The sequence below is a fragment of the Littorina saxatilis genome, linkage group LG17 (assembly GCF_037325665.1).
Source record: "Littorina saxatilis isolate snail1 linkage group LG17, US_GU_Lsax_2.0, whole genome shotgun sequence".
Lineage (NCBI taxonomy): Eukaryota > Metazoa > Mollusca > Gastropoda > Littorinimorpha > Littorinidae > Littorina > Littorina saxatilis.
The window spans coordinates 29,596,515-29,614,014 of NC_090261.1; the positions used below are offsets into that span (position 1 = coordinate 29,596,515).

At 44.1% G+C, this 17,500-nt stretch overlaps 2 protein-coding genes across 3 annotated transcripts in view; one reads left to right on the top strand and one right to left on the bottom strand.

Moving 5' to 3' along the window:
• Positions 1–839: 839 nt before the first annotated feature.
• Positions 840–7,206, bottom strand: LOC138952958 (uncharacterized). The gene is made up of 2 exons (XM_070324722.1): positions 5,897–7,206; positions 840–1,981 (listed from the first exon to the last, which is right to left on the bottom strand). Exons 1-2 carry the CDS (start codon positions 6,606–6,608, stop codon positions 1,779–1,781), a joined length of 915 nt encoding a protein of 304 aa, XP_070180823.1. The 5' UTR covers positions 6,609–7,206; the 3' UTR covers positions 840–1,778.
• Positions 5,001–17,500, top strand: part of LOC138952954 (2-hydroxy-7-methoxy-5-methyl-1-naphthoate--CoA ligase-like) — a 33,822-nt gene continuing 21,322 nt past the window's right edge. Inside the window, exon 1 of one of the 2 annotated variants that reach the window (XM_070324715.1) lies at positions 5,001–5,304. The gene's annotated coding sequence lies outside the window, so the exon portion shown is untranslated. The remainder of the gene's footprint in view (positions 5,305–17,500) is intronic. The other variant, XM_070324716.1, reaches the window with a different exon arrangement.

Sequence of the window (17,500 nt, forward strand, 5' to 3'; positions counted from 1 at the left end):
AGAATTTACCCGATGCTCCCCAGCATGTCGTAAGAGGCGACTAACGGATTCTGTTTCTCCTTTTACCCTTGTTAAGTGTTTCTTGTATAGAATATAGTCAATGTTTGTAAAGATTTTAGTCAAGCAGTATGTAAGAAATGTTAAGTCCTTCGTACTGGAAACTTGCATTCTCCCAGTAAGGTCATATATTGTACTACGTTGCAAGCCCCTGGAGCAATTTTTTTATTAGTGCGGCTTTTGTGAACAAGAAACAATTAACAAGTGGTTCTATCCCATCTCCCCCCACCCCCACCCCCCCCCCCCCCCCCCTTTTCCCCGTCGCGATATAACCTTCGTGGTTGAAAACGACGTTAAACACCAAATAAAGAAAGAAACACAAACACACAAACACACACACACAAACACACACACACATACACACACACACACAAACAAACACACACACACACACACACACACACACACACACACACGCGCGCGCGCGCGCTTCTCTTCTTCACTGGGACAAGATTCCACTAAGAAAAGAAAACCTAAGAATAATTTCGATGTGCTTATTTCATCCCCCTATTCACATTCCTGTCAACATTAAAAGTTACAAAGTTACGAAGATGTTCTATTAAAGATATTCGCCTTTTCGGATAAACGGTTGGAAACTACCACAGTCTGCTAAGGCTTTTGTATGGGATAAGAGTAACATTCCACTCGTACTCCAGGACAACAGCTTGGCTGCTTTTTGAGCAGAGTGGGGATTTTTTTATGAATTTATTTCGCAGATTGAAACTGGTGTCAGATACAAATTTGATTCAGCAAAAACAAATTTAAAACATATTTTTTTAAAGTCCACTCTGCATGTAAAGCTGGTCCCCAGCGGATAGATATTCTTATTCTGTGTAGAAGTCTAAACGGATCGGTGGTGATTTGTAAGATTGTCCACACGAGAACAAAGGTATCTTCTATAAATTTCCGAATTCTAATCAGTCGAAGTTTCTGGGTGTTCTAAGAAGAAGAAAACTCTTTAGCTTCAAACACTGTGACAAATGAATACACTCATCACTATCATAGTCTGGACTTCTATTTGTGCTATTAGACTAAAATGGTATGTAATTTAATATACTCGTAATACTATCATCGCTAACAACACAGAATGCAAAGTCCAACTCTACCACGTGCTATTACTAAACGTTTAAAATGACCTCCAGGTGTTTCACTGATTTAAAACAACTCCCACTTCTCTCATGGTTGCTGAGAGTGTTCTTGTTTTCCATCATTCTTTGTTCTGCCTGTTGACTTTATAAGATCAACAGGCAGAACAAAATGGACAAGACAAGACCCTTGTCTTCTTTTTCTTTCTTTTCTTTATTTGGTGTTTAACGTCGTTTTCAACCACGAAGGTTATATCGCGACGGGGAAAGGGGGTAAATGGATAGAGCCACTTGTCAATTGTTTCTTGTTCACAAAACCACTAATCAAAAATTTGCTCCAGGGGCTTGCAACGTAGTACAATGTATTACCTTACTGGGAGAATGCAAGTTTCCAGTACAAAGGACTTAACATTTCTTACATACTGCTTGACTAAAATCTTTACAAAAATTGACTATATTCTATACAAGAAACACTTAACAAGGGTAAAAAGAGAAACAGAATCCGTTAGTCGCCTCTTACGACATGCTGGGGAGCATCGGGTAAATTCTTCCCCCTAACCCGCGTTTTTTTTTTCTTTCTGTTTTACTTCAAAGCCAGAGGCAGAAACGAAAACGAAACTGTGATTGCTCAAGGTTTTAGCAGGCGAGGCGCGTAAGAGCGGCTTCAATGTTATCAGCACGCTTCGTCAAGGTCATCCATTGGTCAGGAGTCAAGGTCGTGTCCTTGGCTTGACCTCTAGAGCTTGGAGTCGTTTCCATGGCAACAGTCAGCCTAACGATGGTGTCCCCTTTGTCGTCAGCGCTCAAACGGATGCCTTGCGAGCCCAGAAGAGGAATTTCTGTGAAAACATATAAAAAGTAAAAAGTGATCAGTGCAGGTTACTAAACAGAGACTCGCGAAGAGAGGGACATTCAGTGGGAGGAGGTTAAATCAAGTTTAAGCACAGGTGTTGCTGTGCCCAAGAGCGTGCAAATAAATCGTCATCGTTTCACTGCCCCCAACCCGTTCTCTGTCTCTCTGTCCTTGTCTCTGTCTCCGCCTGCCTGTATCTGTGTGTGTGTGTGTGTGTGTGTGTGTCAGTGTGTGTGTGTGTGTGTGTGTGTGTGTGTGTGTGTGTGTGTGTCAGTGTGTGTGTGTGTGTGTGTCTCTCTGTCCTTGTCTCTGTCTCCGCCTGCCTGTATCTCTGTGTGTGTGTGTGTGTGTGTGTGTGTGTGTGTGTGTGTGTGTGTGTGTGTGTGTGTGTGTGTGCGTTTGTGTCAGTGTGTGTGTGTCAGTGTGTGTGTGTGTGTGTGTCTCTCTCTCAGTCTCTCTCTTTCTCTCTCTTTCTCTCTCTCTCTCTCTCTCGAGGTATTACACACCGCTACGACCGAAGAGAAGTTAAAAATAAATTCCTGTTGTCACGTGCAGCGGGATAAAGTATTCCCTCATACCTCGGAGATATACCTTCACTCGCTCGCAGCGACGTCACGTGACATTTTAGATGGTGGAACAGAATGCTGTCGCTTATCGGCACTGGGTGCAGTGCCTTTGTAGTGCACTTGCACTACAACGGCACTGGGTCCAGTACCCGCTCCGGCATCGAAGCATTTTCCACTAAAAAGTGCACAAAATTTGACCTATTTCGTCGCCTATAGGGGACGGAAAGAATGTCATTTCAATGGTGTGATAACATTCTTTCCGTCACGTGACGTCGCTGCGAGCGAGTGAAGGTATATCTCCGAGGTATGAGGGAATACTTTAACCCGCTGCACAACAGGAATTTATTCTTAACTTAGCTTCGGTCGAACCGGTGTGCAATGGGTGCTCTCTCTCTCTCTCTCTCTCTCTCTCTCTCTCTCTCTCTCTCTCTCTCTCTCTCTCTCTCTCTCTCTCTCTCTCTCTCTCTCTCTCTCTCAGCAATAATTTTTGTCAATATCGCTTAATAAGGTTTAAAAGCATATTTTTCTCATTTCGACTCCGTCAAAACATAAACCCAAAACCCAAGTTCATAGTTTGTTAACTTCATGTGTGTGACAATCACATGTTATACCCGTAGGCGGAAAGGCGGGTGTTTACCTAACCCAGATTGTTCCGTGTTACTCCGCTCTGTTAACCTTTTCACAAAAGTAAAGCGCTTGAGAGCAAATTCGACTTTGAATTGCAAGGCTTCCAATTCACATTTTAACAGCTTTAGACTGATTGCGGCTTTGCGTGTGCATTTGAAAGCGCTGTGGAATGTGTGTGTGTGTGTGTGTGTGTGTGGTGTGTGTGTGCGTGTGCGTGTGTGTGTTTGTTTGTGTGTGTTTGTGTGAGTGTGTGTGTGGTGTGGTGTGTATGTGTGTGTGTGTGTCTGTTTGGGTATGTGTGTTTGTGTGTGTGTATGTATGTGTTTTTGTTTTGTATGCGCGTGTGTGTGTGTGTGTGTGTGCGTGCGTGCGTGCGTGTGTACGTTTGTTTGAGTGTGTGTGTGTGTGTGTGTGTGTGTGTTTGTGTGTGTGTTTTTTTCCTTTGTCTGTCTGTGTCTTTCTGTACTGTGTATGTGTGTGTGTGTGTTACAGACCCAACCGTAGGCCTATGTGTCATGTTCATGCTCCCCTCTGAAGCGATTACTCTATCTCAAACACGACAAACAAACCAGAAGTTTAAAGGAGCGTGATTAGAAGTTGGCTTATCCCTTTTTTTTTCTTTTTTTTTTTAATATTTATTCACGTTTTGATTTGTCTTTTTTTGCTCATTTATTTTAGCAAATTGGCATGCGTGTCACTCTCGAAATCAATTCAACAATATGTCTGCTACGTACAGGAAGCACCCTTGCAGGCTATTGTTTTTTGATATGTGTTCCAGTTAAGAAAATCAACCCACAATTAGTGTACATGTATACAAACCTGTACCAATTCGTGGTGCTAAACATGATAACCGGCCTAAACGAGAAGGAATGTAACTTTAACTTTGGCGGTTTTAGTGTTGAAACATGTCTCCGCATCATTCATCGTAACATATCTCACACAAATCTGCATAATCTCTTATAATTATAGTGTTATCTTTCAGGTCAAGGCTTCATGCATACTAGCAGACAATGTAATAAACAAAAACACGACCGGTGGTGAGACAAACTTTGTTGAAAAACAAAAGAGATCTTTGCCAAGACAAGGACAGCATGTTCGCGTCAGATAATGTAAATTTAATAAAGATGTACAGCGTATTTTATTTTCCAGATTTGAGAATGTTCACATCATCGTCACTTATATTTGATAGACTGTGATAAAACCTTTGCCTCTGGGATTGACTGTTCTATTGGCTTGTTGAATAACTAAGAACAAGAAAGTAGATTTCAAAGAACAACACCATCAACAACAACAACAACAACAAAAACAACAACAACACAACAAGGCGCTTTCTTGTCTTCGTGAAAAGTCAAGCATCGTCTTTGTAATTAAGACGAATAGCAGCGAATTGGTAGATGTGACATTCCCAGCAATGAGGGTCGGGCGAAACTGAAGAAAATCGAGCGCTTAAAGGTAATGAAGCTGCTTGAAATGAAAGTTTTATTCAAAATTGAATTACTTTTTTTTCACGACAAGATACACGAACCAGATAATGTATTCTAAAATCTACATATTTACTTTAATTAGTAATATTGACCAAAGCTGGGCCTTCAAAATTTCCAGAAAATTGTAAATTTACTGGACAAATCTCATTTCTGACTAACATTTTCAAGAATTCTTCTGCTCCGTAAAACTGCAATCTGCTATTCAGACTAGGTTTGACTGTAGCTCAACAGAAATACTCAGAAGAAAAACAGGATATGGGTTAATATATGCATCGATATAATTACGCGGATCCGGCCTCGAAATCCTTCTGAAGGATTGTACAGGCACTTATCAAAGTATAGTTATAACCAGAGTTGTACCACTTGTGTAGCACGAAACCATGATAGTATTGCTCCTTTAGTCGACGGAACCGCAGTCTTATTAAGATTTGTAGTGGGAAAGGGATAAAATAAGCTAGCTTACATATGCGTGTTTGAACGTGTCACTGTCAGTCTGTTTTCACGCCTTACGAATAAAGGAGACGATCTCCAAACGACAGAGCAGAATTCCACATTATGAGGTTGGTTTTTTGCGCTTCATTGACTGTTCTGTGCATTAACGTGGGACATATTGTTTTCTTCAACTAAAACGTGTAAGTATGCAACAAAGTTATCAAGCCTGTGTGTGTGTGTGTGTGTGTGTGTGTATGTGTGTGTGTGTGTGTGTGTGTGTGTGTTGTGTGTGTGTGTCTGTCTGTCTGTCTGTGTGTATGTCTGTCTGTCTGTCTGTCTGTCTGTCTGTCTGTCTGCTTGCCTGCCTGCCTGCCTGCCTAAATGTCTGCCTGCCTAACTGTCTGTCTGTCTGCATGTCTGTCTGCCCGCCTGTCTGCCTGCCTTGCTGTCTGTCTGCCTGTCCGCCTGTATGTTTGTCTGTCGGTGTGTATGGACTACATCTTTCGGCTGTCTGTCTGTCTTTCTGATTGGCATGCAGTTTGTCTGTCCATACTAAATGTTTACGTAGACCACTATATATATCTCGTCTGCGTGTCTGTCAAAGATACATCCGTGTGCCTGCCAGCCTGTGTGCCTGCGTGCCTGCTTTCTTATCTAGTCTGTCTGCCTGCGCTACCTGTCTTGCTTCCCTGTCTCTCAATAAAACGAGCAAAAGCCGTTGGTGAAAAAAATATCGGCTACATTCCGGCTCTAAAAAACATATCTTGCTCAAAAAAGAATGTTTGACGTTACCTCGCTCTTCCTGGCTGGAGGACATTGATGTAATAGCATTGGTTACGTCGTCGAAGACATCGACCATCTTCCGCCATTGCTGCTCATTCATCTTGAACAACGTCGAACAGTTGTTGACCGCATCCTTAGCTGAAATTACCACTGCAACTCCTTCGGGAGACTTCTTCACCGTCACTGCCAGGTTTTCCGACACTACGATCTCTTCTTCGTCTCGGTTGAAGTACTTCTCGCTGGGCTGAGATTGGTCGCCGCCATCGAGAAGATTTTCTTTGGACCTGGAGAGAAACCCGGTCGCCGATAACGACAGCTTGGGCAAGTTTGCCACCGGCACCACATCAGATTTGCTCCTTTTGCTTTCGATATCCACGAGGTTTTCCTCGGAGATAGACCTCCTCTTCAGGCCGTGGGCATCTCCGGAGACCCCCGTGAGCTCGTGCAAGGCTTCTCTGAACTTCTGCTTGTCCTCTGTCGTTAGTTTTGAATACCCCGCCAGCTCCGTGTAATCGTCAAGATGGCGGGCCATCTGTTTCCGGTACCAGCATCTGGTCCAGAAGCACTGGAAGTGATACCACATCGGGTCGTACATGGCGTCTGATTTCACGCCGACGACGAGGTTGTCGGATTGTATTCCCTCTTGGCAGGACTTGCATTTAGAGGTTTGAAATTTTGCGGACCCGTAGGAAAGCTGAAAGATCATCTGCTGTCTGGACATCGTGATCAGCCTTGATGTGATACAACAGTTGTAGTCTTTGGATTGGTGGAACTCTATAAAAGTATCTGGGTAAGTTTCAATAATAGCAACAAAAACAGATTAGAAAAAAAGACGCACAGCTTCACTTGATCTTAATGTTCACTTTGGTGTTTGTGCAAACAGCTGGAACAATCCACGAAGAAGGCACACTTTACACAAGCAGTGTGTCGTAACATGCCATCACTCCTTGGAATACGTTCTACAGTGACTTTTTTTCTCAAAATGTGACCTTATTGTTCCTTAACCTTGTTATAAAATACACTTGTGAAGCTTCCAGTCGTTTGTTAAAGTACAACCGAGTTTTCTTCGCCACACATTCCCGATGAAAGCAAGCCACACAAAAAAACTTGTCCAGAAGTCCCAAAAACTTCAGCAATGGAAGGATATAAACGATCAAAATTGAAACCTTGCTTTCACCAGCAATGCATTACGTGTAATGGATGCAGCACTGGCACGCAACGGTTCGTTTCCTAACCCCTTTCAGTCGGTTACGTTCTATTCTTGTCCATTTACTAAAACGGAAAGGAAAAAAGAGAGTGCGAAAGAGGGACCCAATCCTCTTTTGTGAATCAGTGCGCCCAACTCGCGATCAAATAAAAACGGAGAGGGGTCCTTTTTTTTGAATGGTAGCCAAAGTTTGCTGAAGACGATGAAGGTGGGTGTCGCTGTCGGGAGCAAAGTGACACACTGAGCGCAGGTTATATAGAACGATGTGGCATGTCGTTGTCAGTGCATACACACACACACGACTTGCCGTTGCCCTGTAACACGTTTTGCCAACCCCTCCGGTTTGGGGGCCAATAAGCCATCCAGCAAGTGCAGTTCAATGCTACAGGGTGACCCAAAAATGCCACCCATAAAAATGCAAATAACTTCTACATCTCTTCAACGAATTGCTTCATGTTTGGTGTACATTAAATTCAGCTTATGCATGATCACATCACAAAGTTTCATGTCTGGAGGTATATTACTGTGATGTTCTTAACTACACTTTAACATGGAATGTATGTATGTATGTATGTATGTATGTATGTATGTATGTATGTATGTAGGTATGTAGGTATGTATGTAGGTATGTATGCATGTGTATTGGTGTGTCGGTGTGTCAGGTGTGCAAGAAAAAAGGGTATTTTTTTATCATGGGTTTTATGAATTTTCTTCTCTTATTCTTTTATAATTATTAATTAATGACCTATATGTGCTGATGACCAATTTAATTTCCTTTGTTGGATCAATAAAATGTTATGAGTTATGAGTTATGAGTTATGAGTTATTCGAACTCAGGGATCGACTCAACGGCGTGAGGTTTGTCATTGATTGTTTGCCACACTCGCCTATTTTAAACCCTCCAGATTGGTTGAAATTAATTTCATGAGGTCACCTATGATTAAGGGTGTTTTTGAACAGTTGTACCTTCAGATATGCCAACAAATAAAAGTCTGGAAGGTTTACATCGGATGAGAATGGGTACTACTAAATGTCGAACCTCCTCATGAGTCAATCAGCACAAATGTTGATGTTTTTTTTTACGAAAGTGCATAAAAGTCAGACCAGTTGAACTTCAAACAAGAAACTTTGTGATGTGATAATGCATAAGCTTCATTTAATGTACACCAAACATGAAGCAATTGAACTGATGTAAGAGTTATTTGTATTTGTATGGGTGGCATTTTTTGGGTCACCCTCTACTTGCTATCACACTGGGATATGGCCACCTCTGTAATACTGGAACACCACAGAGATACATTGACGCCATTACCACGCCGGGTGAAGGTGTACGCCTGGTTTAATGCCTATCGCCTTCTCCTCTTGTTCTCGCAGTAATTTCTTGAACGGATGCTGGTATGTTGCTGCATTAAAGACATAGTCATTTGGTTGGCTAAATTGCAAGTAAATCGATTAACAGTTACATAAAACGTGATGTATAGATACTCCTCAATGTAGCTACGTCACAAAATATGTGTATTTGTACCTTTGTGTGAAAGTAGAGTACGTTTTGTGGTGGGAAGTGCGGCATTATGGATTACATTTCGGCCATTTCCCTTTCCCTGCAACTGTACACTGCACTACCCAAAACAAGTTAACATTCATAATATTGCATCATATCTCCAGTCCTCTATTTTGTGTTATTTGGGTGTTGCTGTACGACGACACACTGCGACACAATAAGGCCTTTTATACCAGTAGGCCTACCCTCAAATTCGGGGATACGCTGCCAAGACCCCCTTCACAAAACTTAGTGCACGCTTCACTTCCCAGTGGGTAAACGCTTCTGTATCCTTCAGTTTGGGCGTTCTATGCGTACTTTGTGCAAAGAAACGGATCTAGCATGTTTAGATCGTGCAAATCTGTATGCTAGATGGAAATCCGGATATATGATATTGACACATTCCAAAACACGTCGACGTCTTATTCTCACCCTCCACCCGACCCAGCCCCACTCATGTCCAAGAGAAAATCGCAAAGGCAATGCATTTTTTGTGTGTGTTAGAAAGCGGGCAAGAAAGCGGGGCGAGTGATGTGTGTGCGTGTGCGCGGCAATCGCGCGAGTGTCATTTTTTTCACACGGATATTATTATTATTATTATTATGAACATTTGTGCGCCTAATCTAAATATAGCCCTAGGCGCTTACAAAATATAAAATACATAGTGAACATTATACGAAACACAAATCGACAAGGACTCATACACTCGCAGACAGGCGCACAGCGAGAACGCGACGCACTCACTCATACCAACTACAGGCACATGCATTCTAGACGGAAAAACAGTCGTAAATAAATAAATAAAGTATTGGATACATAAAGTTAGTTGAGAGAAGAAGAATAGAGCTGGAAAGGGAAGAAGAAGGAGAAAGAAAGAGACAGATGGGTGGGGTTTTTTCTCAGCATAACGCACTTTGTGTATGAATGTCAAGTTCAGCTGCTGGTACTGTCCTTGTGGCTTTGAGACTTTAAAAAATTGTCATAGACCAACATCCAGATGACAAATTAAAGTGTAGGTGTCTCACACTTCATCCTACCACTGGAGGAAGAGGATACGTTTCTGAAGAAAATTAATTAGAAAAATAAGTCGAATAAAGTAAAATTAATACATTTAGTCAATTTATGAAACTCACAGAATGAAACTAAATGTACTGAATGTTTGTTTCACGAAGACTAGAAAACCAATAGCTTGGCCGACCCGGGGTGCAAGAAAGCGCTGACTCATTGTCAGGGTAACACAAGCCCAATGAAACCTTATTTGCATACAGAATGCATGTATATATTTATGGATTTGGGAGATGATGAATAACTCAATGCAATAATTGTTTAAAGCCCCAGTTTACAGAACGATTTAAATCTTATAATGAAAAAAGCCGTTCTAACGTTATCGAACACACTTGCAATAGCATTTAATAGCATTTAAATGACACAGTTCGTTTGAACCACACACCTGTTTTCGTGGTTTATCTAACCCCTGAGCCATCGTGAACCATATAAACGTCCAACATATCTCTGCTTGCGTGGAAACGTTTCCCCAATGATGTAGATGTTCACATAAGTGTGCGGCGATGGTGATAATTTTGAAGCGAAAACTAGACTTTTTTGCTGCATGTATTTTCAAATAATTTGAATTTGAATGGGGTCAACGCAAGTTCTGTCCCGACCGAGAGTCGAACACAGGACAAGGAATAGTGCTCCACGATGCACGGACCGCTTGGCTACCGAGCCTGTCAAACCACAATTAATCGAGGAGGGGGTAGGGGATAGTAAGAACGCATGAAGTTTAAAATAAAATCATACTTTTCATAGATAAAGATTTTAGCTGAAATTCTTTTTCTTTTTCAATCCAAAGCAAGAATTTAAAAGCAAAATGTATGCTTTTATCTAGGTATTTCACATAAACTTCAAAAACATTTTAAAACAGTGATTCTGTACACTTCTCCACAATCAGTTATCCGGGTCGGTTCCGCTGACTATCAAATGCCAAAGCTCTCAAGGAACTAGAACGAAATTATGCATCGTGCCTAAGTGCCTTTCGTGCTTTTAGCACGAACTACCGTTTTATTACAAAACGCCATTCTTCGTCTTCCGGTGCCCTTTACGAAGACGATGAGAGTCATACAAATGCTAATGCGCCATAAGGTTCCTTTCGTAATGTCTTGATCGATTTGTGTCGCACAGGCGAACGGCCGATAAAAGTGACGTTGCGGAGTGGAGCCGGGTGGGGGGGGGGGAGGAATGAGGAGGGGGGGGGGGGGTTGTGGGGGCGGAAAATAATAATATATTAGACAGAAAGATCTGGTATATTTCCACTTGGCTGCATTCAGAGAGAACACCACTAAAACACAGACTCTTCAACGGAATAGGTGGACAACGAGGGGTGCAGTTTTTATTGTGTGTGTTTTTGTTTGTGTGAGCGTGGTTTTTGTTTGTTTGTTGTTTGTTTGCTTAACGCCCGGCCGATCACGATGGGCCATATCAGGGCGGTGCTGCTTTGACATATAACGTTCGCCACACACAAGACACAAGTCGCAGCACAGGCTTCATGTCTCACCCAGTCACATTATTCTGACACCAGACCAACCAGTCCTAGCACTAACCCCATAATGCCAGACGCCAGGCGGAGCAGCCACAAGATTGCCAATTTTAAAGTCTTAGGTATGATCCGGCCGGGGTTCGAACCCACGACCTCCCGATCACGGGGCGGACGCCTTACCACTAGGCCAGCCGTGCCAGTCTTGTGTGAGCGTGGTTTTTGTTTGTTTGTTTGTTTGTTTGTTGTTGTTGTTGTTGTTGTTTTCTTGGGGGGAGGGGGGAGAAGGGAGGGGGGGTGAGGATGCAGCTAACAATGGCGTTTCTTACAACGCAAACCACGGAGCGAATCCAGACTATAATCTTACTACCACCTTTATCCACTTCGCACTATTTTCTCCAGTCGATTCGAATGTATCTACCGCCCCTGCAACCGGCACCGTTGGCCTAGTGGTAAGGCGTCCGCCCCGTGATCGGGAGGTCATGGGTTCGAACCCCGGCCGGGTCATACCTAAGACTTTAAAATTGGCAATCTAGTGGCTGCTCCGCCTGGCGTCTGGCATTATGGGGTTAGTGCTAGGACTGGTTGGTCCGGTGTCAGAATAATGTGACTGGGTGAGACATGAAGCCTGTGCTGCGACTTCTGTCTTGCGTGTGGCGCACGTTAAATGTCAAAGCAGCACCGCCCTGATATGGCCCTTCGTGGTCGGCTGGGCGTTAAACAAACAAACAAACAAACAAACCGCCCCTGCACTGTCGGCCCCGTCATCCCTTCGTGAACGTGCCAAGAATGTGTGCTTTCATTTGATGTAAAACCTTGATAGTATTGACACACCACTTTCCTTTGTCTCTCTGACAAAGATTAAATGGGACCAGTTGTGGTCTGTGGGTTTGTTTCTTTGTTTCTTTGTTTTTTCTGTAGGTGTTTATTTTCAAGCGAAATTCAAATGTGATTCTTGTATGTATCCTATAGTTGAGTGGGTTTTTTATGTAGCGAGGTGTTTGGTCAAAGAGAAACGTATTAGCTAGTACATGTGTTTTGATGTTAATAATGTTGAAGTGTTTCGTCTGTCTTCTTGTTCATGCCCTTCACTGCAATTTCTCAGTCTCAGATAATAAAGTGTATTTGATTTGATTTGATTTGATTTGTTTGTTTGTTTGTTTGTTTGTGTCATTGTTTGTTTGTTTGTGTCTTCTTTGTGTCATTGTTTGTTTGTTTGTTTGTTTGTTTGTTTGTTTGTTTGTTTGTTTGTGTCATTGTTTGTTTGTGTGTGTCTTGTTTGTTTGTTTGTTTGTGTCATTGTTTGTTTGTTTGTGTCTTGTTTGTGTCATTGTTTGTTTGTTTGTTTGTTTGTTTGTGTCGTTGTTTGTTTGTTTGTTTGATTGTTTGTTTGCATACAACGCAACTGAGTAACGACTGTTCATCTGTCTCCCTATCTGTTCGTTTATCTGTCCGTTTATCTTACCTGCCGGCCTATCAACCTGCCTGCCCGCAGTTTGGTGGTAGACATCAGATGGGATAACTACCGTAGATGACTCTTGTTGGTCACGCTTAACACAAGACAAAATAAACAGCCGATAAGTTGTCGTGCAGCAAACAGGTCGTCATCAATCGAGACACTGGCCGATATCGTGATGCATGATGCGAATGAATTAATAGGTTCGCACCATAGCATGCTTAGAAAGATGACAGATCTCTAGTTGACCGTTACCTGGTCTTTTCGATTGTTCGTTTTCATTTTGTTGTCTCTCCGTTTTACTTTTTCTGTCTGTCTGTCTCGCTGACTGGCTGTCTGGCTGGCTGTCACGCCGTCTGCCTCGCTGTCTTTTTAAAGAGAAAATGTAAGTTTTACGCCCTCACGGCAAAGCCATTAGGGGCATGTTACACGGGAAAACCGCCGGCTTTGTATGAAAATAAAAAAATAAAAATGCGGGGGGGTGGGGGGGGGGACTCGTTTTAAAGGCGGTCCCTAATTGAGCCCTAAGTCGACTTTGCAAAGACTTCGTGAAATCTTTTTACCGAAAACTCAGTGCTAAAGCTCCCTGCGGTCAGCTTCGCGTAGTTGGCAATACTTCGCGTAGTCGACTTCGCCCAAGTAAGGACAGGCTTAATTGATGTGCCTGTCAATCTCGTTGTTTCTGTCTCTCGGAAGTTTGTATCAAAGTGCATGGCAAGGACTAATCGATCCAAGAATCGTGCGTACCCTTTAGACATGTTACTGTAACAGTAAGAAAGTAAAAGGCTACAGGTTACTTCGATCGACCGGGCGAAGCTCTTTGTGATCTATCTCTGTCCGTCTGGCTGTGTGCGTACAAATTCAGAATAATGATTATGTGGATCCCTATTACTAGCGTGGAGTTATTTTTGGCGAAGAGTGTAGGTCATGTAACACAGACAACCCTAATCACAGACACACAAACTACTAGACAGGCTTTAAGCCTCCTTCATCTCTCCAGCGAGCTTACCATCATTTCGGAACACGAAATTTTTACTCCACGAAAAATTTACTCCGGAGTAAATATTTCGTACGAAATTCTTACTCCGAGTACACTTTTCGTACCGGCACGGTTGGCCTAGTGGTAAGGCGTCCGCCCCGTGATCGGGAGGTCGTGGGTTCGAACCCCGGCCGGGTCATACCTAAGACTTTAAAATTGGCAATCTAGTGGTTGCTCCGCCTGGCGTCTGGCATTATGGGGTTAGTGCTAGGACTGGTTGCTCCGGTGTCAGAATAATGTGACTGGGTGAGACATGAAGCCTGTGCTGCGACTTCTGTCTTGTGTGTGGCGCACGTTAAATGTCAAAGCAGCACCGCCCTGATATGGCCCTTCGTGGTCGGCTGGGCGTTAAGCAAACAAACAAACAAACAAACAAACACTTTTCGTACGAGAAAAGAACTCCCCAAGGCACGAAAAAATGACTCCCTCCACGAAATTTTTACTCCCCATTTGTTTTACTTCCAGTAACAATCTCGTACGCAAAAATGGGATGCGGGCGAAGGGATAATGCCAATTAGTGATCTGGCGCACACGAATGTCGCGCTACCCTCCTTCCACCCATTCCACCACCAAGACTAACAGGGGACAAGGGAGTAACAATTTCGTACACCTGGCATGGGAAGTTAAATTGCTTGTGTTGGGGTGAAGTAATTTATTCGTTATTTATTCGTCAGGGGAGTAACATTTTTGTACGAAATGTTTACTCGGAACTCACCTGTCTTGGGGAGTAATTTTCTCGTGTAATGGGGGAGTGCTTTTTTCGTAAAGGGAGTAACTTTTTCGTACGAAATGTTTACTCCGGAGTAAAAATCTTGTGGGAGTAATTTTCTCGTGTTACACCGGCACGCAAGGCGTCCGCCCCGTGATCGGGAGGTCGTGGGTTCGAACCCCGGCCGGGTCACACCTAAGACTTTAAAATTGGCAATCTTGTGGCTGCTCCGCCTGGCGTCTGGCATTATGGTGTTAGTGCTAGGACTGGTTGCTCCGGTGTCAGAATAATGTGACTGGGTGAGACATGAAGCCTGTGCTGCGACTTCTGTCTTGTGTGTGGCGCACGTTATGTCAAAGCAGCATCACCCTGATATGGCCCTTCGTGGTAGGCTGGGCGTTAAAAAAAATATATATATTAAAAAAATATTTAAAAACTTTGGCGAAGAGTGTAGGTCATGTAACACAGACAACCCTAATCACAGACACACAAACTACTAGACAGGCTTTAAGCCTCCTTCATCTCTCCGGCGAGCTTACCATCATTTCGATTAAGTTGTTCCAGTATAATTATATATAGCAGCAGCAGCGGTCGAAGCCAAAATAGACTGTTATAATGACCGCCGTTTATACGTCAACCCTCGCCTCCCACGCAAAACGCACGACAACACGGCCGCACGGAGGCCGTTTAGATATATCTATGTTTTGCTGATGGCTTCACTTTGCGACTGATTTTCTTTCTCTTCTCACTATCTCTTCTGGTGTGGATGGAGATCTCTCGCCATATTCAATCAATCAATATGAAGCTTATATAGCGCGTATTCCGTGGGTACAGTTCTAAGCGCTTGTCGAAGAGTTGTCAACACAGGACTAACAAAGAAACTAACATCTACAGACGGACACGAACCCTATCATACACTAGCAAACCCTGATACACATACAACACATACAACAAACAACTGTTTAGCAACAATGTACACATCAATAGCTAGGTCCAAACAAAATAATATTAAGCACAAAGAAAACACCTCTCACAGAGCACAGCACAAGAATGTCTCTTGGGGCACAACACATCACGTCGAACATGAAAGCTGCAGCCAGCTACGGGAAGAGCTGAGTCTTCAACCAACTCTTGAACGCGTCAAGAGAGGGGCTCTGGCAAAGTTCAAGCGGCAGGGAGTTCCAGACGGAGGGGCCCGCGGAGGGGAATGCACGCTGACCAGCAGATGCGAGTTTCGAGCGAGGGATGTGAAAGCGGAGTGGGTCAGCAGCAGAACGAAGGGGACGGTCGGAGGGCTGGGTGCACAGGTCCAGGGAGGATTGAAGGTCCTCGGGAGCAGAGTCGTTGAGACACTTGTAGACCAGAGTGGACAGTTTGTAGGAGATTCGATCGGGTGTTAACAGGGAGCCAGTGCAAGGAGCGAAGTAGGGGGGTGATGTGGTCTCGCTTCGTCTTCCTCAACGCCAGCCTGGCAGCAGCGTTCTGGACTCGTTGTAGGCCATGAATGGATGAGGCGGGGAGGCCAGCCAGAAGGGAGTTGCAGTAGTCCAGACGACTGAAGATGAGGGAGACAACCAGTTTGACACAGGCGTCGTGGGTGAGGTAGCGACGGATGGAGGCGATGCGTCGAAGGTGGAAAAAGCATGTCTTGATGATGAAGGAGATGTGTGTCTGCATGGAGAGAGTGGAGTCGAGAAAGACGCCAAGGCTCTTAATAATAATAATAATAATAATAATAATAATAATAATAATAATAATAATAATAATAATAATAATAATAATAATAATGGACATTCTTGACAGCAGGGGAGAATGGAACAGTCGCGTCATCCAGCTGGAGGTCGGTCACAGTGAGGGAAGCAATCTTCTGTCGTGTTCCAACAAGAAGGGCCTCCGTCTTCTCACTGTTCAGCTTCAACTTGTTCTCAGTCATCCAGTTCTTGATGTCAGTGAAACAACTGGAGATGGATCCAAGGAGATGGTCAACGTCCTCCGGCTTGGCGCTGTTCTGGAGCTGCGTGTCATCGGCAAAGGAGTTGTAGTTCAAGCCGTGGCGTTCGATGACCAGGGAGAGGGGTTGGGTGTACAGGGTGAAAAGGACAGAGCCGAGGACAGACCCTTGTGGGACGCCGAAGCAGACAGGGACAGGCTGAGAAGAAAACGAATCAGTGGTGACAGTCTGAGAGCGGTTCTGGAGGTAGTTCCGGAACCAAGAGAGGGCGGTGTCGTGAATGCCGAACGTGGAACTGAGGCGATCGATGAGTAGCTGGTGGTCGATCGTGTCGAAGGCCGTGGAAAGGTCCAGCAGCACAAGGGCAGAGACGAGACCGCTATCTGTTGCGTTCAGGAGGTCCGTGGTGATTCGCTGGAGCGCCGTCTCGGTGCTGTGGTGAGGGCGGTACGCTGACTGGTACACTGGCATCAGCGAGTTCCGAGACAGGTGGGCGCTCAACTGCTCCAGGATGATACGCTCCAGAAGCTTGGAGAGGAAGGGCAGGTTGGACACAGGACGCGGTAGTTCTTCAACTCGTTGACGTCAAGGCCGGGCTTCTTAATGAGTGGGCGGACAACGGCAGACTTGAAGCAGTCGGGAACGACGCCTGTGGCCAGGAAGATGTTGATGATATCTGTGATAGACGGCAGGAGCTTTTCCAGACACTTGGTGAAGAGGGAGCCTGGCAGGGGGTCTAGCTCGCAGGTATTGTGACTGGGTATAAAAGGCTGAAGGTAGGTCAAGTAGATTTTGCTTTTGATGTTATGATTTGGGTGGAAGTTCTGTGCGTGTTGCTGTTGCTCTGTGTTTGACGTATGTTGTGATGGGGGGGGGGGGGGGGGGTTGCACGCGCGCACACTTGTTGGATTTGATTTGTGTACTGCGCACAAGCAAACATTTATGCGGAAAAAACCTGCAAGCACATGCACATGCAGACACACACTGACACACACACACACACACTTGACTTAAATGTAAAGTGCCGTTTAAATGTCAGACTTTCAACCAACTTTTCCCCTTTGTTGGTTTAAAATCGCTCCCGAGTTGTTGAGGACAAGTCGGCGAAAAATCTGTCATGTGCAAGGCCCCCACGATTTAGGTTCGATTTAGGACAGATTTAGCCGCGACTCGAAAAC

Coding starts and splice junctions, on each gene's coding strand:
- LOC138952958 (XM_070324722.1), bottom strand. CDS start 6,608: ATGTCCAGACAGCAGATGATCTTTCAGCTTTCCTACGGGTCCGCAAAA. Junction 1,982..5,896: donor CTCCAGCCAGGAAGAGCGAG/GTAACGTCAAAC, acceptor ATGTTTTCACAG/AAATTCCTCTTCTGGGCTCG.